General features: G+C 36.3%; 1 protein-coding gene across 2 annotated transcripts; it reads right to left on the minus strand.

Moving 5' to 3' along the window:
* Positions 1 to 2,313: 2,313 nt before the first annotated feature.
* LOC107045680 (prolyl 3-hydroxylase 2) lies at positions 2,314 to 24,608 on the minus strand. Of its 2 annotated transcripts, none has more exons than XM_015268014.1 (10): positions 24,240 to 24,608; positions 17,503 to 17,767; positions 8,465 to 8,789; positions 7,960 to 8,085; positions 7,467 to 7,612; positions 6,368 to 6,493; positions 5,694 to 5,918; positions 3,639 to 3,734; positions 3,367 to 3,517; positions 2,314 to 3,211 (listed from the first exon to the last, which is right to left on the minus strand). In XM_015268014.1, the coding sequence occupies exons 1-10, from the start codon at positions 24,596 to 24,598 to the stop codon at positions 2,721 to 2,723; spliced, it is 2,310 nt and encodes a 769-aa protein (XP_015123500.1). In that variant the 5' UTR covers positions 24,599 to 24,608; the 3' UTR covers positions 2,314 to 2,720. The 2 variants fall into 2 exon arrangements, with proteins under 2 accessions (XP_015123500.1, XP_015123509.1); XM_015268023.1 differs by having other exon boundaries at positions 3,061 to 3,211; positions 3,315 to 3,517.
* Positions 24,609 to 25,646: the final 1,038 nt, after the last annotated feature.

Genomic DNA, 25,646 nt, shown 5'->3' on the forward strand with positions numbered 1-25,646 from the left:
AATATTTTCTGTTAAACATTTCAATAGAATCGGCCAACAACTAATAGAACAGTTTAATAGAAATTCAATAGAATTTTCTAACGAATTCGATAGGTTTTTCTATTAAATTTTTTCGTCCGTGATAGAAAATCAGTTTAGAAGGAGCTTGTATAGTTTTGTCACATTTTTATTTCGATTATCAACCTGTCAGTCATTATGAAATAAATATAAATTTATACGTATTTAGCTACAGTGGACTTCTTCTATCTTCTATTCGTAATTGGTTATATCCTCTAACAGCAGTAGAGGCAAGCACCATTTCTCCTCCAAGTAATTGATGGTTATGGTTACACCCCCCAGGGGGCAGTACCGAATAGTTCAAAACTTCTTTCTTTTCTTGTTTGATTCGTTCAATTCTTTTCTCTTTCAAATTCAAAATACATCACAGGTGAAACATGATCAAAACAACACCATCTATCCAATGCTTCGGGAAATCCCGAAATCAGGATATTTCATTTCAAATATTTTTCACTCGGTTTGATAGAACCTTGATGATTGATGTTTACATTCGTGTGTCCTTGGTGTAAGAATTTAAATCTGATCTTCGATTTTATTTCCACTGATTCTATATACTGCGGAGTTCGTTGGTAGTCTTTAAGACTACTATTAATTCTCGGAGAGCCAAAAAGAAAGGAAAAGAAGAGGAAGGAAGGAAAAGAAGGAGCAGAAAGGAAAAGAAGAAAGGAAAATGGAAAAAAAGGAATAGATGTTAAAGAAACAGGATATGTTCCCAACTCGGGCTAGAATATCCTGTAGTACGGAGCGACCGAGTGAACCGCTCCGCTTGGCGTCTCCCAACGAACTCCAGCTACAGTGGACTTCCTTTAGCTCTTACTATCCGTAGCTCGGGGGGCGTGTCCTAGCGGCGGGGAATGTGTCCCCCACCGCACTAGTGACGTCATGCACGAGCGGGGAAGCGTTGTGTGTCGTCAGCCGGTATGTTACAGCGTTCTCTCTCAGATAATGACGCTGTCTCTCTCGCGGAAGCACGTCCCTGCGCATGTGGAGGTGGTAATTCCCAGGCTCGAGTTCTTGGAATCAGACTCCCGAACGCTATGAGCTATAGGAAGTCCACTGTATTTAGCCCTAAATCTTGGACTCTAAAGGATTTTTTGTGGAAAATATTGCATCAGGCGGGCGTTCGTATTTGTTCGAATTCGTTTCATATGAGGAACAAATATGGACCTTCGTCTGACACAGATCGGATGAAACAAACATCTAAAATCCGTCTGAGACAGATTCTTTATATTTTCTGAAACATCCCAAAAAATTTTATAAAATCACTATTTTCCCACTATTTTGATTTGATCAAGTGTCCATTTGCGTCATTAATTCGCGATCCATGGATTTGGATTTCGAAACCCGACATTTCAACCGACTCAGTCATCACAAATCCTACTCCTAAGATTCCATTAGTATAAACATTCTCGATTATAGTATGAGTATAATATTCTCCCTTAGGTTGAACACAGGATACGGAACTTCTTAATTCAGTAGTGAAGCGATAAAACGGTTTAAGTCTATTTAGGTTTTGGCTGAGTTTTTGAGAACAATGTCCGAATCTAAAGGAGATAACGAAATTTTTGCAATAGCCGTGTTAAAGATTGAGCTAATGTTAGGGTGGATTGGGGGGAAGAGTGGTGTAAAGGTGAAAATTAAAAGACACGCGGATTACAAAAACACACTGGTGACTTTATTAGTGGCGCAAGCCACGCGTCTTCATTTATATTACACGGACCGTTGAATATCTCAATATTAAACTCGATAATTGTCTTTACACTGCACTGGATAATCTCTGCATGTTTGGCAAAAAAAAATCAATTTTTGATAATTTGCAAAAAACTATTTTCTTGGCAAAAGCAAGACTTATTTGAGAACTCAGTCGTTTTTCTCTCAGTGTAGATTCAATATAACACGATGATGTACTCCGTTGAGCGGTTACGTTGATACTGAATTCATATTTGACGATTTGCTCCATGATTTGACCCTGAACCCGAAGGGTCCCGCAGTCACTCGAGATTTTCCGTTGAGACCGGTAACTTTTAATGATGAATTATCTTCTGCATTTTAAACAAACCCTTTTTGCAGAACGAATTGAGAGCTACAAAAAACATCTTGACAAAAATTTTGCAATCTCCACGGAGAAATTTTTTAGAAACATTCTAGTATGAGTACTGAAAAAAATCACAATCCACGGGTTGTAAAAAATTCTAGTGTTGCTAAGGTAAAATTTCTCAGGATTTCTGGTAAAATTTCGGGGGATTTTTGTGAAATTTTCACAGAAATACGGGGAAAAATTCAAGTTTTCCCAAATAAAATTTCCAGTGCTAGCACTGGAATTTTTCCATGCCCGTCACTTTGCGCCCCCTTTACCGTGCTAGCTAGTCCCTTAGATTCCGAGATATTCATTAAAAACTGGCCAGTAGTCAAAATCGACTTAAATGTTCTTACCGCTTCGCTACTGAATTCAGAAATGAATATTCTCCGTTCAAGAATACCTTCCGGAAATTCCGAGAAGAAAAAAATCTTTGGTGCCAGCCACAATTTTTTCCTTGAGTGTCCAGCACTGAGCGATCTAAAAAAATACTAACCACCAATGAATCACTAAATGATACGTACAACTAAAGGAACGTTAACAACAAATAAGAATACTATTTTTTCCCTCTCTCAAGAAGATATTACTAGGATGACGATAGAAGTACTTTCAGAACTGCGTCCTCCCTGAATTTATCGAAGAGCATTGTCTCGTAATTTCTAGGAATGGAAAAGTCCCTGTCGACTTTCACAGGGCCTTTCAAATTGACCCTGTCCAGGATTACATGGGCCAGTCTCCTCTCACTCTCGATGTACCTCTCATCCAGGGTAAACCACAGAGCGAGAGCACATCTCTTCCCTTTCTTGATCCCCTGGACTCCGTGGAGGTTCTTGCCATCAGCGGAGAACGCGACCATGCGTCCACACTTTGGCTTCACTCTGCTCTCGATGATTCTGGCCTTGGGATCAGCCGAAAACACAAACTCACCGCCCTCAAAGTCATCGTTGAGGTAGACAATGGCTGAGTAGTCTCTCCATGTGAATGCAGGATTCTGATGGAGACAGACTCCTTCTTTAATCGCCAGACAATTGTCTGCGTGGATCTCGTGACTGAATGTCAATCCATCCGGAGATAATTCTAGAAAATGTATTGAATTTTTCTTTAGTTTTGTATTGAGGATTTTCTGGGGTGAATTCTAGGCAACTCGTGTGCACTGTTGAGCCGTAAGAGACTTCCTTACAGAGAGAGGTATTGAGATATCGATGCGACAGGTAGGTGGACGAAAAAATTACCAGGGAGAGCCGATCGGCAGACCAAGTGGGTGTATGTGAAGTAGAGGGATTGAGGGAGATGGAAGTATTCTTCTACGTGACTGCGGGCGAGTTCAGTGGCTCGGAGGAAGAGCTCCAGGTGGATTGGCTCGAGGAGACCGAGGTAGACCATCTGAAAATGATTAGATTAATTAGGAGGTGTTTTTTTCCCACAAAATAAGTACGATTTCTTTCTCTGCGAATAATTATAGAGCCAGAGAGTGCTGGAGATGATTCTCCCGAATTTTCATTACCAGAGCTGTTCTTCCTAATGTCAGGCCTTCGAACTTCTCGAATTTGGAATGAGGACTCTTGTTATTGGTGTATCCGTCTCCTTCGACTGCTGCGATCTGTGATTAAACACAAAAATTTACTAATGAATGAAGGAAGGAGAAGAGATTATTTTGCGAATACATTGTTCTATCAAATTCACTAGACAATTCTGTTGGATTTCTATCGAACTTTCTGTTAGTTTTTTGTCGATTCTGGTGAAATATTCAATAGAAAATATTCTATACAAAAATACTACAGATTTCAGAATCCAAGGTCATGGGGTATTGGAGAAAACAATAAACTGCACTATGTTATTGTCAATACGCGACGTTTTGCTTGTAATTCAAGCTTCTTCAGGCTCTGGAAACCAAACATGTACATAAACTTCATTCATTCAATACAATACTACAAAAAATGAGAAATTAAATCGTACAAATCCATGAAGTTACTCAGAAAAACAATAAGGGATAAATAATTCACGTTAATAGGCAGAGCCAATCAATCTGTACGTCTAAAAAACCAAATTAACAGGGCGTAACCAAAAAATCATCATTTTGACTTGGGCCATAATTTTCAAGTTCGCTGGAAATTAACAACGATCTTGGATACGGAGTGTAATTGGAGGAAGAGGAACACCGCTCCTCTCAAATTTTCCAAGTTCTTTTTGTTTGATTTTCTTGATAAAAAAAAGAGAACAATGGAATGAAAAAAACTTGGAAAATTTGAACCGAGGAATTTTCTCAATAGAATAAGTTCTATAGAAAAATCGACTTCTATTGAATTTTCTACAAAATATTTTCTATTCAACATCTCAATAAAATCGGCCAAAAACTAATAAAAGGTTCAATAGAAATCTAACGGAATTGTTTAGCTAATTTGCTTTTCTGTGGAATTTTTTCAAACGTGACACTTTACAGTTTTTACGGATTCTTTCTTCCGAGATTTTAGCTACCCATTACAGAATTTATTTGATTTTTATTTTGCGTGAGAAAAGTTTGAAAAAATCATGAATATTCAGCGCCCTTCAAAGTATATTTTGCATAGAATTTTTATTTCTTTAAACATTCTTTGTTTATAAACAAATAATTTAAATTGTTTAAACTTTTGGAAATCTTATTTGTTTAGGCATGAAATCCATTTCTGTTAACATTCTGAATTAAAATAATTTTAGAAAATTGATTGTTTATAAATTATTCACATAAAATGCTCGTAATTTCAAAAAGTTGCATTTTTTAAATTATTTCATCAGTCTTCCTCCCAAAGTAAAGTTTGTCATTTTTTTCTGATTTTTTAAATATTTTCTAACGGTTCAATATCGAGATTCAAATTCAGACTTGAAAAGTTCAAATAGTAAAATCATTGTAATGTGTCCGGAAGCACAGAGTCAAACGGGGCTTAAATGGAAGCACTGATGTTCGAACTACAAAAGTAGAAAAGCATTTCACTGACGAAAAAAGAGCCAAAATACTTGAATATCCTTAAATAAAAGAAAGAGATAAAGTGTGAAAAATGTTTGTGCACGTATGAAAAAATCGTATAGAAATTTCCTATACGGATTGCGCATAGAATTTCTATAGGATTTTCATACATGATATTCGGAGATATCTATACGGATATTTTTTATACAAATTATTTCTATACGTTTTTTATAGGTTTGACCCTATACGACCCACTGCCACATGTATAGAAACATTTCGTATGGAGTTGCGACATTTCTCTACGTTTTTCTCTGGAGCGTTTAGACATCTTTCGTATGAAAACATAAATTTTCGTAAAAATAATTCGTATAGAAAATATTCGTATAGAAATATCCGAATATAATATACGGAAATCCTATAGAATTTCTATACGTAATCCGTATAGAAAATTTCTACACGATTTTTTGATACGTGTGGTTCTGGAGATAAGGGGCCGAGTGGTATCACCTGCTGAGCGGTATAGGCACCGTTTCCTTATTAAGTGCGTTAGAATTTTATATTCAGCTCTTTTACACCATTATTTAATTGTTCAAAACGTAGACGAATATTATTTCGTACCTCCGCTAATTGAATTAGCGATTTGCACTCTTTTTCTTTCAAAAACCCTTCAGCCAAGTATCTCTGCTTTCCTCCCAGTTCCTTCTCCTCTGCAATGACCTTTATTCCTCGGATTTGCGGAGTTTGCGATTCCCGCCTCGAATTCGGTCCTCCCTTCTGTTGACTCATGTTTCCCGCTCTCGATTCGTTCATGTACACATGTCGGAACGAGCGATGTCCCTTCGTCTTCAACAAAAAGAAATCATACTGAATCTTCTGTTTTCATAATGAAAAACCAATGGATTGTTAATCATACGTGTAATTGAAAGACATTAATTTGAATCGCGTCGTACATCTGCCTCCCACATTGTCTATGACACTCTTATCTCCGCTGTTATGAGATTTTTTTTTGGAACAGAAAAATAAACCAAATGGACTACAGCTGCAGCTGCGCCACCGCAGTACATGTAGAAATCACTCTCCACCTCAAATATTTACTTCGAAGTGTTTATTTTGCTTTCTCGTTTATTTATTCATCTTTTACATCATACAAAATACAAAGTAGAAGGAGTAATATTACTAAAAATCGTTTTCTAACTTACGATTTTAGTACCGAATTAATAATCCACAAATTAATTAATCATAAAGAATATATATACGATGAAAATCATACAATTTTCCACATCTCAAATTACCTTTTCATTATAAGCATCAGATTTTTTTGCATCGGACATTCTAGCATCAATCGCTGTGAATTCATCAGCGATATATCTGAGAATTCTCAACTCGTACTCTTGGCGTTTAACATAATTAACTGCCTCCTGAAATAAATTAAAAAAAGAGTAAGACGTACGAATAGGACAGAAAGGAGTAAAATACAGTAAATGAACCAAATGAGGATATCCAAGTACTCTGCCAATTTTTTACAATTGATTTTCTACCTTTGCCAGTTTATTATTTTAACCTCGGAGGCTTTTGAATTTGGCACTTAATTTCCGAACATGAGGAAACATTTTAAACAGCAAACAGGAAACATTTCAAATATTGTTTCACGAAATATTTTAAATGTTTTTGAACCATATGAGAAAGTCTGCTGTGGAGGAAGATAAAATTTAAGAATTTTTGAAAATTACCATTTTTTTTTATAAAGCATTCGTAAACAATTAATTTTGCACCCTGAAAATAGTGTTTTCAATTTTTTCTATATTCAGAATTTTAACAGCAATTGATCTCATGTCGAAAAAATAACATTTCCGAAAATTAGAACAATCGCTATCTTTTCTTTATATGAAGAGGAAATATGAAAAGAGACTTTTTGCTAAATGTAATTTGAATGATATTGTTTATCCATGAAATTCATCAAATTGTCTCAGGCAATTTAATTCACAAATTTGTTGATTAAAAAGCAATTCTTGGAGATCACGGCCTCCTCTTATAGATAATTTATAAGAACTTTTCATGTTAAAAATCATCCGCGAAATTATAAAAGATTTTCCCATATTCAAAATTTTACCAGAAGTTAATTTTCTATGAAAAAAATAATGTTTACGAAAGTGAAAACTGTTCCCATAATTTATTGGTTACAACGAAATGTTGAAAAAATATTATTTTTGTTGCTAAATGTAACTGATGCAAATTGTCTGATTATCCGTGAATTGAAATTATCCTCACGTAATTTAATCAGCAAATTTGATTATTGAAAATGTCTGAATCTGCAGTATGGCCCAAACTGTCAGAAGTACTTGAATCTCTTAGAGAATCACAAGAGATTGTCTCATGTATTGAAATCGGTACCGGACGTGGAGTGAAGAACTCATCCTGTTGCTCCTCCACCTTTGGTAATTTCTTATAGTACTCTTTATTATTCAGCATTGTCTCATCAGCGGGATAGAAGAGCAGGTAACTCTCAACTGCTTGACAAGTGCTCTTGATCTCGCCCACTAGAACCATAAAGTTCATTCAAGAAAATTGTTAGTGACATAAAGAAACTCGTAAATTAGTCATAAACTTGATAAGCAGAGTTTTTTGCGGTCAAGGATTTGTGCACACACTTTGCTCCCTTCAAATATTCTTCTCCATTTTATGGCGATTGTCCGTTCGTCAATGACTCCTCAGAGGAATGAAAAAAAGTTTCGGTAATGTGCAGAAACAGTAGAGTATTTCCAAAGAAAATGACAGCTATGATAGCAATGGCGAATGGAGATGAGGTCATTTTATTAACGGGATAAACTGTGGTGTGAGAAGATCAAGGATTAAGGTATTTGTCCCTGAATTAGGCACTACTTACATTTGTAATAGGCAAATTGTAAGTAGTTGTAGTGACTCGGTAGAAGGTCCCTTTGATAGTCGCCGTTGAAGTTGTTCAGCAATTGGGAGCACAGTCTTTTGCACTTTAAGCAGTACGTGAAATGATCTGTAAAAACAATTTAATCAAGTCTTACATCATTTAAACATCAAATATTTATGAAACTATGTGAATCGGTCTCCGAATATCTACAGCATGAAGGTGTTAACGAGAATGCAGTAACCGAACTTATTTTTAATTCTCGAAAATGAATATTGGTTTTATTAGTTGCGTTTCCTTAGTTCACACATTGTGATGAAATAGTATATTATGTCACCAGGCGATAAAAGTATTATCTGACGAATGTGACTTTATAATCCGAGCGGAAGGCGAGGATTATAATCACATCATCTTATCTAGCTTCAACTTCTGATGAATCTTCATCAACCTCTCTCCTCCAACGATATTTCCAAAATAATTTCATGCTGATTTGAATAATTAAACTCACTTGCTATAGAAGAAGTAAACTCGGGATGCCATCCCTGCTCAAAGGAGCCCTCGCAGTAGAGCCTGCATTCATCCTCAGACTTCATATACAACTGCAAAGATTTTTCAAAGTTCTCCGCGGCGTCTTCATAGAGCTTCTCCCCATAAGCTTTAACAGCTTTCATGTAATATTCGAGAAAAGGTGACATTTCTAAATTTTTCACTTCATTTTCATCAACTTCCTTCAAAGTTAAGTAGTACCGAAGATTCTTTGAGCTCAACTCGTGCTGTGGATGAAACGTCATATATGTGAAGAGTGCGTTAGCAGCTTCTTGGAACCGATTTCTCTGAAAATAAATAAAAATAAGTGGGAAATTGCTCTTGTATTGCATATAGTATAGTTATTTTTGCTAATAAATTCGCACTATGCTTCCGAATGGCTATTTTGCACATCATTCCCTTCTATCATGTATAATTTATTGTTTATTTTATTTGATTAAATTGAATAATAGTTCTTTTTAACTAATTTTGTCAGATTTTCTACTCAGTTGAATGTTATTATCACCATTATTTTTATTATGCCTTTCTTTTATTCAACCGATTGTCTTTTTTACAGTTCTATCTCTCCCCTCAGCACTTCGATAAAATGTTAATAGAAAAATTTTATCTATACATACTTAAATGAATTTGAAACATCACTTTTGAAAAAACCATCGGAAAGCTCGCTTTCAGCGAAATTCATGAAAAATTCAAAATTTTCAACAATCGTCATAGAAAACAAGTCAACCAATATAGCTTTTGTAATCTTTTAACTTCGACTTAATGGAATTCATTTGAAGCATGATATTCAAAGATATCCACGAAATTTTTATTTTCAAAAAATACAAAATGTTTGCAAATTTTCAAATAAATCAAAATAACGATTATTGCTATCGTCTTCATCTTCGAACTCGGTCACAAGGGCATCCAAACAAATTTTTGTAAGCCATCATTCAATCAATTCAGAACATTTTCTTTGTTATCGTGGGACAACCGATTTTCGCAAAAATTCAAAGATTAACACTCCGTTGTTCGCGCAAAATTTACGAACACCGTTGGTCGCGCCGTGAGCGCCGCGCCGCACCAGCAGAATTCGACATGCTCATGGGAAAAGTGTTTTTTCTGTACTGCTTCTTACGATTTCTCGTCTGGGAATTGGTATTACATACTTCCCAAACTCGAAAATTTGAAAATCACTACAGAAAAATATTGTTCCTGGGCTGTTGCGATGGGGTTTTTTTACTCGTGTGGCGTTGGCCTCCGAGCCGTAGGCGAGACCAGGCAACAGGGCGGAAAAATACTATTTGGCTCGTGGGATTATATCACTCGCTTTCAGCTCGTGCTATAAACCTCCTACGAGCCAAAACACACTTTTTCGCACTCGTATCAAAATATACTATTTCGGCCTTTTTAAAAATCCAAAACTTAAATTTCAACGATTACAAAGCTTCCATTCGGAAGCAATTAGTTATTTTCCGTTGGGAACTTCCGGAAACATTAAACGGGGAATTTCTTCATGATGGATGGTAAAAGTGTCATATAGAGGAGACACTTAAACTCAGACTATCAACTATCACAAAACCTCAGCATTTCCCGTGCTCTCCAATATCACAACGCATTGCGATCACCTTTCTTCCGTCAACCATGCCCATGTCAACAGGTTTCTTCCATAATTTTTCATTTTTGCTGGATTACTTCATTTTGGAGAGATTGGAAATTGGTGTCCAATGTTGTGGGAACAAGTTTCCGGTAAATGTCGGGTGGTCATTGACTGATTAGGAGCCACATGTCAGGGCCAGTCAGTGATAGTGCACGAGTTTTGGACGGATTGTCGGTGTCTCAAACGTCACTGATTATCATATCTACATGAAAAATAGTATCTCGAAACAATTTGGTCGCTGAATAGAAAAACAAGATGCGTCAACTTATATTTCAGGGTGAGTTTTGGATAAATATTTTCGATGCCAAGGGAAATGGGGAAGTCTTCTCAGGCTCTCTCCTGTAGAGCGAAATGAGAGTTACAACGAAAACTTTGAGGGAGAGTTTGCTATTTTGGAATCCAAAGTAGTACGATTCGTCGAACGCTAGTGATGGAATGGACGAAGGTTGTAAATAACTTGAATATTGAAAAGTTTGTTTTCTATTTTTTTTCGATTTGTTTTGTTATTTCCTTATTCCTTGGAGAGGAAAATCACATTCAATCGGAGTAGCCATTTCCCTCGAAATGGATACGTGAAGCGGTTCAATTACTGGAAGAGTTCGAATTCTGATCGTCCTAACCGATTCAGCAAATATTGAGCTCGTAATATAAGGTGAATCATCAAGTAGTTTAACACGCTCAGTAGTTGAATTGATTGATGTATTTTAACTTTCATAAAAATTTTCCATATAGGAGTGTAATTGAATTCTATCGATTCGATCACTAGTATTTACTACTACATCAATTTTATTTGATTGAACACTAGACGATCCACTTTAAATCAGTTTAAATTAGAGCGCATTTTAAATAACTATCTTCGAATCGGAAAGAGACAGGAAAATTCACGAAAAGTTGAAAAGTTTCATGAGACTTGCCTAAACGAATGAGAAATCCATTGTTCTTTTTTTATTTTCTTTTGATTTAAGTATTTTTTCCTTGTTTCTTGGAGAGGAAGAACAATACATTCCACCGAAGTAGCCATTTCTCTCGGAATGAATACGTCAAGCGGTTCAATTACTGAAAGAGTTCGAATTCTAGTCGTTTCACCCGATTCAGCAAAAATTGAGCTCGTAAAATAGGGTGAATCATCTAGTGTTCCAACACGTTCAGTAATTATCTCCGTTTACGTATTGATCTTATGAAAATAGAATTTTTCGTCACTAGATCGACAAAACCGTTTCTGACGAATATGAGTTTGCAATACGAGCCGAAGACGAGAGATGCAATCATATGCGCTGAACTCATTATTTTTGTTACGGCGGCCGTAGACAGGGATTCAAGGGCGCGCAGTGTCTGTGTAGCACTGTCTTACGGCGGAAATGACGAAAATAATAAATTCCGAGACGAGTAAAAAATTTTGTAAAAATTTTCCATGTTCGAGTGATTAATGAATTATATTGATTCGATCACAGGTATTAGATGCATCTTATTCGTTCGAACACTACACGATTTAACAACAGCATAAAGCCCATTACAGAATCAAATTAACAACATACATTGTGCGTAGTAGATTTACAAGGAGAGGTCACGCCTTTCGGGTCACCGATTTGGCTGGGTCTCTGTGTATTTCAAAAGGCCCACCGGTAGAGTGCATCCCTAAATCCCTAGGGTGCACAACTCGGAAATAAGGGAGAAATTCCTGTTCAAACTTTTGAGTTCAAGACTCACACCAGATTTTTTTTTTTATTTTCGCAGAAAATGTTCCTTTTAGCACAATTCGATGATTCAGATGATGGGAAATGAATTTCAGGTCAGAACAATGGCATAGCATAGGGCGCCAGGGGGGGGGGCGGAAGGGATGAACAGCACGACCAGCATTTGAGGCCAGGTGTTTAGGATATAAAAGGTCGATCCTGCGAGTAAACCGTCAGTTGAAAACCAACATCCAAACACAGCAGACGTATATTTTGTGAGCTGTGTCCCCAAAATTAGTGAAAAAGTAGGATAAAATGGAGCGAGAAGCTGCATCATTATCTCATCGTCTAGCACAGGAGATTCTTCGCAATTCTGTTCATAGTGAGGAATCGAAAAAACTCCTCAAAGAAGCCGTAAGCCACTGTGAAGAGCTGTTATTGAGAAATGATCTCATAGTGGAGGAAACGCCAACGACGATTTCAGTACCAGCGGCGCTGGTGGGAGAAGAAATCTTCCATCAGATCACGGAAATGTTGGGAGAGAGACAGATGGTGGAGGACGAGGAATTAATCCTTCCCAACGAAGAAGACGTGGATCAACTGTATGAGGCTGTCGAGGAAGCTAAGAGCTCCGATTCTGATGAGTACAAGCCTCCCGAAGAAAAAAAAAAAGAAATTAGACTTTGTCCCCCTGGAAACGAAGATCAAGGTGCTGAGGTTGGCTAGAGAACATCCAACTTGAAGCTTGGAGACACTCCAGAGGAAAGGCTCACGGAGTTTGAAGAGAAAGGATGACTTGAAGCGTTGGGAGCAAGATGTCGCAAAGGGAGGAACAGTCTATGAAAAATATGCTGCCATCGATTCATGGACCTATGATCGCTTTGTAGAGGCTCGGGGAGAATACGCACAGGTAAAATTTGACTTGAACGTTTTCCCTTCCTAAGGGGGGTAAAATTCATTTTCCTTCCTAAGGCAGGAAAATGAACCAACAGTATTTTTTTTATTGCAGGTAACAACGAGTAATTTGCGGGAGTGNTCGGGGAGAATACGCACAGGTAAAATTTGACTTGAACGTTTTCCCTTCCTAAGGGGGGTAAAATTCATTTTCCTTCCTAAGGCAGGAAAATGAACCAACAGTATTTTTTTTATTGCAGGTAACAACGAGTAATTTGCGGGAGTGGGCATTGGCCGCTGCTAGCCAATTCAGGGATTCGAACTTCGAATTCAAGGCCTCAATGTCTTGGGTAAAAAAATTCAAGAGGAAACACCACATTCGCCAGCGGAAAGTCACCAAGTACATCAGCCGCAAGGAGCATTGCACAATGGCAGAGGTCCTGGAGGCGGCAAAAAAATTCTGTACACAAGTAAAGGCACTCACCAAGAATTTCCAGCATGCACTCATCATCAACACCCATCAGATGGGTTGTCAATACCAGTCTGCTTATGATAGGACACTTAAAGAGAAAGGGTCAAGAACTCTGCTGGTACAAAAAACTGATCGGAACAAAATGAGTCACTCGTACACAGCACAGTATGGCATCACAATGTCCGGAAAATTGTTGCCTCATGTGTTCCTGTGTTTGCAGGAGCTCACAGAATCTTTGAGCCCACGAGTGAAAAAAACTGTCGACGCTTTGACTAATGAGTTCGGTAATATGGTGGTAACTTGCTCGAAATCCGGCAAATTGACGTCGGAGTTGTATCGTGAATTTCTCGAAAAAGTAATCCAGTTTTACATAGAAGATAAGAATTTTTTATTCATAGTCGATTCCTGGGGGGGTCACACAAATTCGGTGATTTACGATGAAATTTTCCTCAATCAAGAAAATCTGCCAACTTGTATCGTGAAAATTATCCCTCCGAAATGTACTGCAATCTGTCAACCATGTGATGTGTATTTGCATAGACAGATAAAACATTTTATCAAGAAAATTCAGAACTGCACATATTTGGTTGCAGAAAAACGTGATATCGCATCTCGCGAAGATGCGATACGAATCCATTCATTGATCCATCATCAATTATCAGCTCCGGTTTTTGAGTCAATGATCAAATACGCATGGTTTGCATCTAAACTATCCGATGAAAGAAACATTTTCCTGAATGTCAATGAGGTATGTTTTCCCGTTGATAAATTGCAAACGCCCTGTGCTTGCAAAAATACAGCTTTCATCTCTTGTAGTAGATGCAAGATAAATTTATGCTTTGTTTGTTTTTATGATAATTATCATCCAAAAAATTGTACCACTGACAGTGACTGAAAACAATAAAATTTACTACTTGTTCCTCAATTTCTGTTACATTTTTTAATTGAAATGATACAAACATTCCGTAATTATGTTTTGAATGATTGAGTTGTGCTTAAAAGAACATTTTCTGCGAAAATAAAGAAAAAAAAATCCGGTCTGGGTCTTGAACTCAAAAATTTGAACAGGAATTTTTCCCTTATTTCCGAGTTGTGCACCCTAGGGATTTAGGGATGCAGTCTACTAGTGGGCCTCTCGAAATACACAGGGATCAAGCTAAATCGGTGACCCGAAAGGCGTGACCTCTCCTTGTTAGAGGTTTTTGCGTTATATATACATCCATATGGCTGGAAGGAGGCATAACTGAGGTGTAACATTTACTAGAGGTAATGAGTTATGATTTTGGTCTTGATTGGGTCTTGTTGATTTCAGAAAATTATACGCTGTACACAATCTCAGAGAGTGGGGATGTGAAAATATCAAATTTATTCTCACTGTATTATACCAGCCTATTCACTGATTCACATGCCTTTTATTATAAATTATGGAAATTACGTATTCGTTGCAACAATTACTTTTTCTGTACTGCTTCTCACGATTTGTCGTCTGGGAATTGGTATTACATACTTCCCAAACTCGAAAACTTGAAAATCACTACAGAAAAATATTGTGCCTAGGCTGTTACGATGGGGTTTTTTTACTCGTGTGGTTGGCCAGTCCTCGCCTACGGCTCGGAGGCCAACAGGCCGGAAAAATACTATTTGTCCTCGCACACAGAGAGAAATAGTACATTTCATGCCCGAGCCTTGGAAAACAAATCATCCTCCCCCACGTGCAAGATTGCCTTCCGGGCCGAAGGCGAGGATGGCAAGCACGTGGGGAAGGGTGATATGTTTTTCATGGCGAGGCGTGAACATTATTTCGTTTTTCAGGTCCCGCGACACGAAAAAATTTGTTCTGCTGAAAAATTATATATCCTACGGAAGAGCTCATTTGTGGTGTTGAATCAATTTAGTTGTACGCAGTAAAGAAAGTTGCCACCGAAAAATGATAATTTCCATAATTGTAATTGTTCTCGTAAGAAATTTACCTCTCTTTTGGGTAAATACACTAGTTCTACAGAGAATAAGACGAGGCTCCGGCTTTATGGTGTGAATGTTAGTGAGAAGTTTGTATATATTTCCAGTAAACGCTTATTATTTTCATGGAATAAGTAATGATTTGAAGAGACAACAGACATTTTCTTCCCGAAAACTGTGTTATTAGCAAAACTAAATAATTTCTAGGAGAATATTTTTTTTGGGAAAAAAATATCCTTTCCTCGTCAATGTATTCTTTCTACGGTACAATCCTATGGGTTTCTCTCAGATCAAATGATTGTCGTACAATAAATTATATTTTTTCTGATGGTCATGACTAACATTAATTTTTTGTGAAAAATCTTAAATTTTCTTCCATCAAATTGGTAAATACCGCCAGCACGGAATTCATATGTTGTATGGATGTGAAAACGCATAACTCTTTTCAAAATTGGAGAATTCCAAAACAGCGACAGATGATGCCATTCCACCAACGCCATTGGGCAGCTGAATTGTCTAACTTCTATTTCATATGCGTTTTATAATTTCCCATCCATCAGGAGTTATCGAATCCCAGTGATATTGAGCCAACGTTAGACTTAATTTCCCACAAGTAAATGTGGTCCACTCCATCAAATATTTCCTCGTAGAACATATAATTTTGCGGCACAACAAATTGTTACTCTCAGTGAAGAGTTGTCTCTTAATATTCGCCACACCGATCGTCAAGTGAAATTAACTCATCTTATTCTCATACTCCTCAACTACTGAATTTTGAGAGACTAAACAAGGAATGGAGTTGTGAGGCAAATGTATTCCCACGCTGTGTAGACGATAAGGCATGAAAACGATTTTCAAACCGACTCTGGCATAATTAGAAAAAACTGAAAAGTGTCGGATTTCACTGTTGGAGCTTTACGACATCTATAAACAGTCGTGCAAATGGAATTTTACGCTCCTGGAATTTGTTTTTCTTGGGAGAAACCATAAAGTCAACCCACATCACCGTTTTAAATAGTCAAAGACCAATGCACCGTTTGCAGACGCCTACTAGTTTATTTATTGTCGTGGTCACGTTTCCAGTGAGTTGTTGCGCTTGTCCTCGCCGTCGCGGTGCTTATCGCATTGGATTTACTCCCGCATTGGAGTACTCCCTTACATTCGCAACAAAGGGGAAAATCGATTTGAGTAAAGAGGAAGGAAGTCGGGACCCTGGATCGTAGACAGAGAAAGAAATACGATAATTATTCTCTGCAAATTTAGACAAAAACCCCCGTGCCCTATAGAAAACTTGGCTCAATCTCCCAATAACTGAGAAAACACGTATGAAAAAATCGCATAGAAATTTTCTATACGGATTGCGTATAGAATTTCTATAGGATTCAGGGATGGGCAACAATATTAGATTTTGACAATATTAAAAAGGGATTATCCCCTTATATTGTTCAAAGTACCTAACGAATTGGTAAATAACGTTTTTGACAAGTGTGAGGTGTACATCCCGAGCTAATGGCCAGTTCAAAAAGTCGTCAATATGTCGTCAAAAAAGTCATTTACAACGAGTTCTCTAAACACACACGGAGTGTGGATAAATTTCCGCTTCACAGGCAGGATGCAACGAAAAAAAGATTCGACGTGCAATTATTCTTTCCGTCATGGAAATGGAAAAATTCTCCGCAAAAATCGGTTTAAGAACTCCTTTACAGCTCTAGGATATTTTTTATCGCAAAGTGCAGAGAAAGCAAAAAATTTTATCGCTCCACAATTTTATTCACTCCGAATGACGTTTTTATCTCTTGCGATTGCAACCCTCGCCGTAATTAAATGATTTTCCCAGACAAAAAAAAACAGAGCGGCTGAGTTGACACGAGAATGTCCGGTATGCAGTAAAATTTCTCAGTGCTACCGTCAATACTTCATGGACTTTATGTAAAACGTCAGGGTCCTTCTTATTTTATAATGCTGCATGAGAACGTTCTCTGAGATATAGGTACATGAAAAATTGTTCAGTATGGAGGGAAAAATCCTGAGGGAACATTAATTTTTTCATCACGCTGTGACGAAAAGTGAACTTTTCGGCACGCTCCGCGTGCCTAAAAGTCCAATTTCCGCCACATTGTGATGAAAAATATTGTTCGTAACTCGTGAAAAAATGTTTTTTAGCTCGTGGGATTATATCACTCGCCTTCGGCTCGTGATATAAACCTCCCACTCGCCAAATCACTTTTTGCACTCGTTACGAAATATACTATTTCGACTCTTCGCGATAAGTTTCGTCCGACAGAGCTATTTGCACCCAGTGTAGAGTACGAACACAGAAATTTTGCTTGCATTTATTCTCCATGTGGGAGGATTGTTCCTACCTGGTAGTAACAGATGTGAAGGTACTCATAGGGCTTTAGTCCGAAAATTTCCTTCTCTATCTCTTTGGGGAGGCGCTTGAGCGCCTGTGGACCTACTACGTCTCGGTAATCTTGATTGCAGTTTAGGAGACACAATGTTTCGCGAATTTTTTTCTCATAGAAGTGCAGGTCTTCCACGTTCTCAGCGAAAATTGGGGAAACTGCTGATGCTTCACTGCGGCACTTCTTTCGGCAATTGATTACAGCGTTTTTGTAGGATTTGTATCTGCAATTGATTACATTTGAGAGAGCTGGAGTGTAGTTACACTGTTAGGTAAAAACTAATAATTTTCAGGAGTGTGACGTGGAATGCGATTTAAGGGGGTACAAATCGAGGAAAAAATCATAAAATTTCAGATTTCACCCAAGGGACTACACGCAGAGAAATTTTTTCGAAAAATTCTAGTGCTAGCACGGGAAAAGAGACGCAAAGTGACGACCAGGAAAAAATTCCAGTGCCGGCACTGGAATTTTATTCGGGAAAACGTGAATTTTTCCCGTATTTCTGTGAAAAATTCACAGAATTCCCCAGAAATTTTACCAGAACTATCAAGAAATTTTACCTTAACAGCACTAGAATTTTTCACAGCCGGTGGATTGTGATTTTTTCCAGTACTCGTACTATAATTTTTCTAGAAAATTTCTCTCGGTGTACTCACCGCCATAGTAAAATGGTAAAATGGACCGCTTTTCATCGTCATTAGCTCAAGATTGGCGGAATGGAGTCAAACAAATTCGCTATTATTTGTCAGTAATTATTACCAGTTTTGATTTTCATAATTTGACACAGCCCGTTTTGCCCAACCTCTATTATTTATTAACTTTATTTCTCTGAAATCACTCATTTCGAATTAATGAAATCATTCGAAATCATGAAATCACCTTCCGAAATCACTGAAATCACCCGAAATCAACTTCATTGCGAAATCATCATGTCACTCCATTATGGAGTGAGTAGCCCCTCGATTTCACTGGAAATTCAATAAAATTTGAAATTTTTGAACAGCATTGAGATGAGCATTCCTTAACCTATTTGAATTGTCAATGAAATTTTAACTATTCAGTGCAGAATTACGATTGACTTTCAATTAATTGAAATTCAAGAATATATTTGCCGGAATTTTCCTTATTTCTACCAATATTCAGGGAATAATTGAACTGAAATTTACAGCTCTCATTGATTTTTCAATGAAATACTGAATTTTCAATGATGAAATTCCTTGAAATTTCAGTCGAACTAAAACATGATGAAAATTTCCAAAAAGTGTACCGGAAATTTCAGCGAAAATTTTTCAACAATGAATGTATACAGGGTGTTGCAGGAATGTCGTCCTCCCATTGAGAGAGCCAAAAAGGATGAAATTCTGAGTCGAATATTCCTCTTCCATTTTTGGCGCCGAACTTTAGTAAACGAGTTATTACTTAATGAACTTGACCAGTGACGGGGGACTGGACTGGACATAACGGTTATGTATGCACTGAGGGACGACTTTCCCAAAAATTTGTTCATCATCTCAGTTGAGTTCATCGTTACAATCGAAATGATTTACATAACAATTAAATTTTATGAAAATAACGATTGAGCGACTTTTGATATATAATGAGGTACCTAAAAAAACTAAGAAAAATTTCGTACCCAACCCATTTTACTCGGTACGTCAGGCGAAAACGTCGTTTTTCGTGTTTTTGGCTTTGAAATGCTCCTCGCACCACAATTTTCATCCAATTTAAACTTTTTTTGCTTCCGCATGGAAGCATTATAATCGTGCTGTTTTCACATTCTCTAATTTTGATTGGAAATGATGTAGAATGGTCTGAAACGTAAAAATACGAAGTGTGGCGACCATGTCTGTCGGTGTCAATGTCCATCGCCACCTTTCCGGTGGTCAATTTTTGGAAAATTGAGTTATCAATTGGCTAAACTTATTCCAAAAGATCTGAAATTTTGTCAAATTATAGACCTTAACAAGGACTAACTCTGTGCAAAAGTTCAGCCCGATTGATCAAATAGTTTTTGAGAAAAAGCTATTCGTTTTTAAATCGTTTTTCGCTAATATCTTCAAAGCTAGTCAACCGATTTCAATTCTTTTTTTTTTCAAAATATTCGTTTCGATGCCTTCTATCCGAATCAATCAAAACATATATATCCGTTCATACAAAGTTTTCGAGATATTTACGTTTTTCTGTTTTTTCATAAAAATCCTTGTAATCACTCTAGCTTGTGCAAAAATTGAGATATCAACTTGAAATTTGTACAGAATCTTCCTCTCATGATAACAATACTTCCTATTGAAAATAAGCTCAATCGCATAGGTAGTTTCCGAGATATTCGACTTTCTCTGAACACCTTTTATGTGCAATAGTTTAAAAACTACGCAACCGATTTCAATTTTTTTTTTCAAAATATTTGTTTCGATGCCTTTTATCCCATTCGGACCCTTACTACCAATGGAATTGGTAGAAATGAAAGAAAGAAAAAAAGTTATAACACATAAAGTAACGGTCAGATGGCTTCGGCCAAAAAGGCTCGAACCCCTGCTTATTTTTAATGTTCATTAGATTCCATAGAATAAAACTAGGTACACTGAAAAATAAAACAAGTTTTTTGAGAAGTAAGTTTTTATTTATATCAAGAAACTTCTGACTCGCGAATTGACAAGAAGAAAATATCTCACACTGAGAAAAGAAGCCTTTTGTCAAGAGATGTTGTACTTGTCCGAAAGATGAGAGGCAATTCATTCACAACAAGAAAGCGACTTCTCGAACCAAGTCAAGTGGTTTTTGCATTAAAATATTTTGGATTATAGGCTTAAAAGCTATTGACTAAATTGAGTCAACTACACTGTTAGAAAAAAAAAATGAAATGTCATGGACAGTTGACTACCAATTTTCAGGACAGTGACACTAAATGCGATTTAGAGGGAAAAAAATCATGAAATTTCAGGTTTCACTGAAAATTCAGTAAAATTCCAGAATTTTAAGAGGCATAAAGACGAGAATTCCTTAATTTATTTGAATTTCCAATCTGATATGAATATTCAGTGTCAAATTGCATTGAATTTTCGTGAAATCTGAAATTTCATAATTTTTTTTCTCCCCTAAATCGCATTCAGTGTCACTGTCCTGAAAATTATAAAAAATATATCTACCAGAATTAGTAAGGTTAAGTTTTGTAAGAATTTTTGTAAGAAGTTTGTAGAAGGAACGGAAGAGCCGAAACCCGTAAATGGGAAGGAAATAAACATACTAGTATATTTACCAGAATTTTCTGGTTTTCTATTCATTTTCAGGGGAAAAATGGAACGGAAATGTACAGTTTTGTTTGATTTTGATTTCTGAAAATTTCCTGAAATTTCAATGAAATTACAACACGATAAAAATATCCGGCATTGGGCAGGGAAAAGTCAACAACAAAATTTTTTAACAGTGTAGATTTGGTTCGAGAAATCACTTTCTTGTCATAAACAAATTAACCTTGTCATTGAGAAAATTACAAAATCGCTCGAAAAATTTTTCTTCCTCAGTGTAAGATGTTTTGTTCTTGTCAATTTTCACATTCAGCCATGAGTTTCTTGATACAACTGAACACGTACATATCAAAAAACTTTTTATTTTCTCAGTGTATTTTTTTCGGTTTAATCATTTTTTCCTTTTGTTATACCGTATAAAAATCATTATTCTGAACATCCGTTGTAATGTTCAATAATTCAGAATGAAAATCTCCCTCTTAATAACTTTGAAGAAGTATGAGAGTGGGAGGAAAGGGAAGGGTAAAGGTTTCAACTTTTTTATGGAGCCAGATTAACTGCAAGGGTTTTATCAATTTTAAACTCTCCCTTATTCCATTCATTCATCAAGGAATAATTCGATAACTAAATCTCGACGCCAAACGTGGAAGAGGAACCTGCTACTCAGAATTCCATCCTCTTTCATCTCTCCCTCTCTCTCTATAATGAAAACAAGATGGCCAAAATGTGTCACGCGTTCATTTTTTCAGAATTTTTTCGCGTTTTCCCAATTACGAACTGCCAAAGCATCAGGTCACATCACTCATGATAATGCCTACCTGTTTGTTATCATCTATTCTCTATAACTAGATCTGTGCGCGCGCTTCTCTTTTTTTTTGTGAAAATGAAGAAATCGAATTTATTAAACTTCATATACTCATAGATGTTTTATAAATATTGATAATGACTTGAAGAGAATTAAGAGAATGAAGAGTGAACGAATAATTTTTAATTTTCGATTAATTATTTTTTTTTACTTTTTAAAATAATCTGATTAAAATCTGTAATTGTTGAAAAATGAGGAGAGGGTTATGAATTAATTTCCCAGAAAACTGAAAAAATTTCTTGAATTCTTTGGAAAATTCCAGTTTTCCAGATAACCGTAGCTCTTCAAAGATTTTTCTCGATTTATTTGGGAAACCGAAGAATTTTCATGAATTTTGTAGAGTTTAGAATTTATGTATGAAAGTCTGAGAAGCAAGAATTGATCATTTGTGCGTACGATAAATATGAAAAAATTAAAATTTGGGAAGTGAGGAATAATTTGTGTGTTAAAAAAATTTAGAAATACTATGTTTTTTTCTCATGATCAACAATTAGGCAATTTAGATGTTTTGATATACAGATACACTTCACACATGAAAAAATGAAAAATATGACACAGAAAAAAATTTTGCCATTTGAAGAATCTGAAAATACCGGGGATTTTTTTCAGCGACTACTTCACGTGACTGATTGACCGATCAAAATTGAGGATTAGCGGTCGGCAGTTTCGAGATATTTCGATATAAAACAGCTTCACGTTTCTTTCATCTTTATACAGTAAAAAAAATAGGATAGGATAAAAAGGGGCTAGCCAAAATGTGTCACGCGTTTATTTTCTTCTCTTTTCTCTGCAATAAAAAGGTGACCCATAAGAATACACGAAGAGAAATGTTCAGTAAAAATTACGGAACTCACAATTCGCTCACCGATTACGGAATCGACTTAGAAAATTTAAGTGACTGTATCGTAATTTTTCACAGGAGATTCAGATAAAAATTACGGAATACATTGGAAAAATTCTGTGACAGTTCCATAAAATTTCCTACAATCACATTTCGCTCCGGAATTAGGGAAAAGATACGTAATTTTTATTGAATATTTCTCTCCGTGTATTTCTTATTGGTCACCGAAATTGTTCGGTATTCAATTCAAAATGTTGAGCCAAAATATTGGTATCAATTATTCAATGCCCATCCTCCTGATTAATGTAAATCATATTAAGGATGTTCGACACCCTTTTAGCCAAAATTGACGTTGTTTTCATTTTTCTGGCAAATTATCGATGGGAGTGACGTGAAAAAATATAACGATTTTGTGGTTTGTCTTTAATGGCTCACGAAGTTGCGTAGTGGTGCGATAATTTTCATGCGTTTTTTCTACAGTTTTGTGATTCTTTTTAAAAGTTTAGAGAAAACGCAGGAAAATGTTCGCACCACCTTAAAATTTCGTCAGTCATTAAATAATGACAAAACGCAAAAACGTTATATTTTTTCACGTCAATTCCATCATAAGTTTGCCAGAAAAATTAAAAAAACGTGAATTTTGGCAGAAAGGGTGTAGAACATCCTTAAAATGGAGATTGTATTATATTGGCAATGAGAACGATGAATCGTTTGATCGCTCCATCGTGTTGACAAGAAATAAAAGGAGTCGAAAAAACAAAGAACTTGTATACGCATTATTTTACGAGTTTTTTTCAGATATTTCTAAAACTACTGACTTCCGAGAAAAAGCTCTAAATACATTTTTATGACTCATAAAATTTCTCATTAAAAAGGTTCCGGGGTGCTTTTTCCCTAAGTCTCTTCCCCCTGAAGACATTAAGAAGAAAAGGATTTAGAAAAACTTGTACGGAAGAAATTCCGTACACAATAATGTTCTATTATGTAATGCAAAATATATCTGACATATATTTTTTAAAATATATCTGTGAATAGTGATTTCAGGAGAGAATACTAAAGGATCATTCTCATACCACAACATTCGAAAATCTTCTGAAGAGTAGTATTGTCAAGTAGTGCACGCATGAAAAAATCGTATAGAAATTTTCTATTATACAGATTGCGTATAGAAATTCTATAGGATTCCCGTATATGATATTCGGATATTTCTATGCAAATTATTTCTGTACATGAATTTTTACATAAATTTTTGTTTTCATACGAAAGATGGTCTAAACGCTCCAGAGAAAAACGTAGAGAAATGTCGCAACTCCATACGAAATGTTTTTATACGTGTGGCAGTGGGTCGTATAGGATCAAACCTATAGAAATCGTATAGAAATAATTTGTATAAAAAATATCCGTATAGAAATATCCGAATATCTAATACGAAAATCCCATAGAATTTCTATACGATTTTTTCATACGTGTGGTCGCTAACCAGTTCAGTATTTGTCTCTTCTCCAAAGATATTCTCAGAAAGAATAAACAAGTGTCAGAATTTCGATGATAAAATGTAGAAAATTCAGCATTCATTATTCAGCAAATATCTTTATTTTTCTTTCAAAACTAGTAATTTTAAAGATATTTGCTGAGTAATGAATGCTAAAGGCGAAGAAGAATAAATTTCAAAGACGTTTCGATGTCTCAATATTTCTTCAAACCTTTCACGCAAAAAAAAGTTACTGATTCATCTAAACAATACCTTTGAAGAAAATGATTGAATCCAATGATACACTCATCCCAATGCTCATCCAGATAAGTATTAACTGCGGCTTTGTAAGCCTCCTCCAAGGTCATATTTTCAAAATCCGGAACTAGTCTCTCGATTTGCTCCACTTTGTTCACTTCCTCCTCTCTGACATCACCAGATTCGTCCTCAACATCTTCCACAACCGGTTCTATCTCTTCCTCCGCTGTATCCACGATTTCGGTCTCAGGTGATTCATCTAGGGGAATCTCGTTCTCCGAAACTTCACATTGAATTCTCGGGAATAGACAAAATATTAGAAGATGAAAGAGGAGCAGTTTGGAGCGACGCATGGTCGCACGCTTATCGTTCATTATCGTTAGCCGGCTTGGGCTCGACTAACTGCGGAATGTGACGTCGTGCAGGCGATCTCTCGGAGGCTGGCTGAGTTTGACGAGGGGGGATGAGAAGGCACATGTGGTGACGATAAAAGAGTGTTTTTTGGAAACATTTGTCTGGTTTCAAAGATGCTGGGACGAAAATGTCTCTGGGACCGTGTATTTCATCCGTGTTTACAGTTTTTTTGCTCTCCAACTGATTTGATAGTCTGGTCTTTGTACGTTCATTGATAATATGCCGAGAGATTGTGAGATTTTTCACTTAGAAAAATAAAACAAGTAGACAATTGTTTTTTTTAACTGGGTGGGTTATTTTTGGTAATAAATTATAAATTTGTTTCCAAATAGATATTTCTACGTAGGCCAGCATCCTCAGGGACTTATTATACCCAAACCTTATTTCTGGCTTTTATGACCTTCATAGTTCTGACCATCGTGACTCTTATTTCCGATCAATCAATGAGAATTTAATGAAAGACAAAAATCCTTTTTCATAAGTGTAGCAACAGTTTTTGTTTCATACTTTTTGCTTCCGAATGGAAACATTGAAATCCGTCGATTTTCACATTTTCTAATTTTGATTGGAAATTATGTAGAATAGTCTGAAACGTAAAAATACGAAGTTTGGCGACTATGTCTGTATGTGACCACGTCCACCGCCACCTTCTCGATGGTCAATTTTTAGAAAATTGAGTAATTAGGTGGCTAAAATAATTCAAAAAAATCTGAAATTTCGTCAGATTATAGGTCTTAATGAGGACTAACTCTGTGCAAAATTTCAACCCGATCGATCTATAGTTTCGAAGAATAAGCGATTCGTTTTTAAAACGTTTTCCGCAAATATCTTCAAAACTAATGGACCGATTTCGATTTATTTTCTTTCAAAACATTCGTTTAAACGCCGTCTATCTAAATCAATCAAAATATATCGTCGCATTAAAATCAAAGGGGCGTAAGTGCCATTTCTCTGAGATTTTTTTTCTCTTAATACCAAAGGGGCGTATGTTTTTTTTTCTTTCGAAAT

The sequence above is a fragment of the Diachasma alloeum genome, unplaced genomic scaffold (assembly GCF_001412515.2).
Source record: "Diachasma alloeum isolate Michigan unplaced genomic scaffold, Dall2.0 Dall_scaffold_00181, whole genome shotgun sequence".
In the NCBI taxonomy this organism is placed as follows: Eukaryota; Metazoa; Arthropoda; class Insecta; order Hymenoptera; family Braconidae; genus Diachasma; species Diachasma alloeum.

Coding starts and splice junctions, on each gene's coding strand:
- LOC107045680 (XM_015268014.1), bottom strand. CDS start 24,598: ATGAACGATAAGCGTGCGACCATGCGTCGCTCCAAACTGCTCCTCTTT. Junction 7,613..7,959: donor ACAATTTGCCTATTACAAAT/GTAAGTAGTGCC, acceptor TTATGGTTCTAG/TGGGCGAGATCAAGAGCACT. Junction 3,735..5,693: donor CGCTAATTCAATTAGCGGAG/GTACGAAATAAT, acceptor GTTTAATCACAG/ATCGCAGCAGTCGAAGGAGA.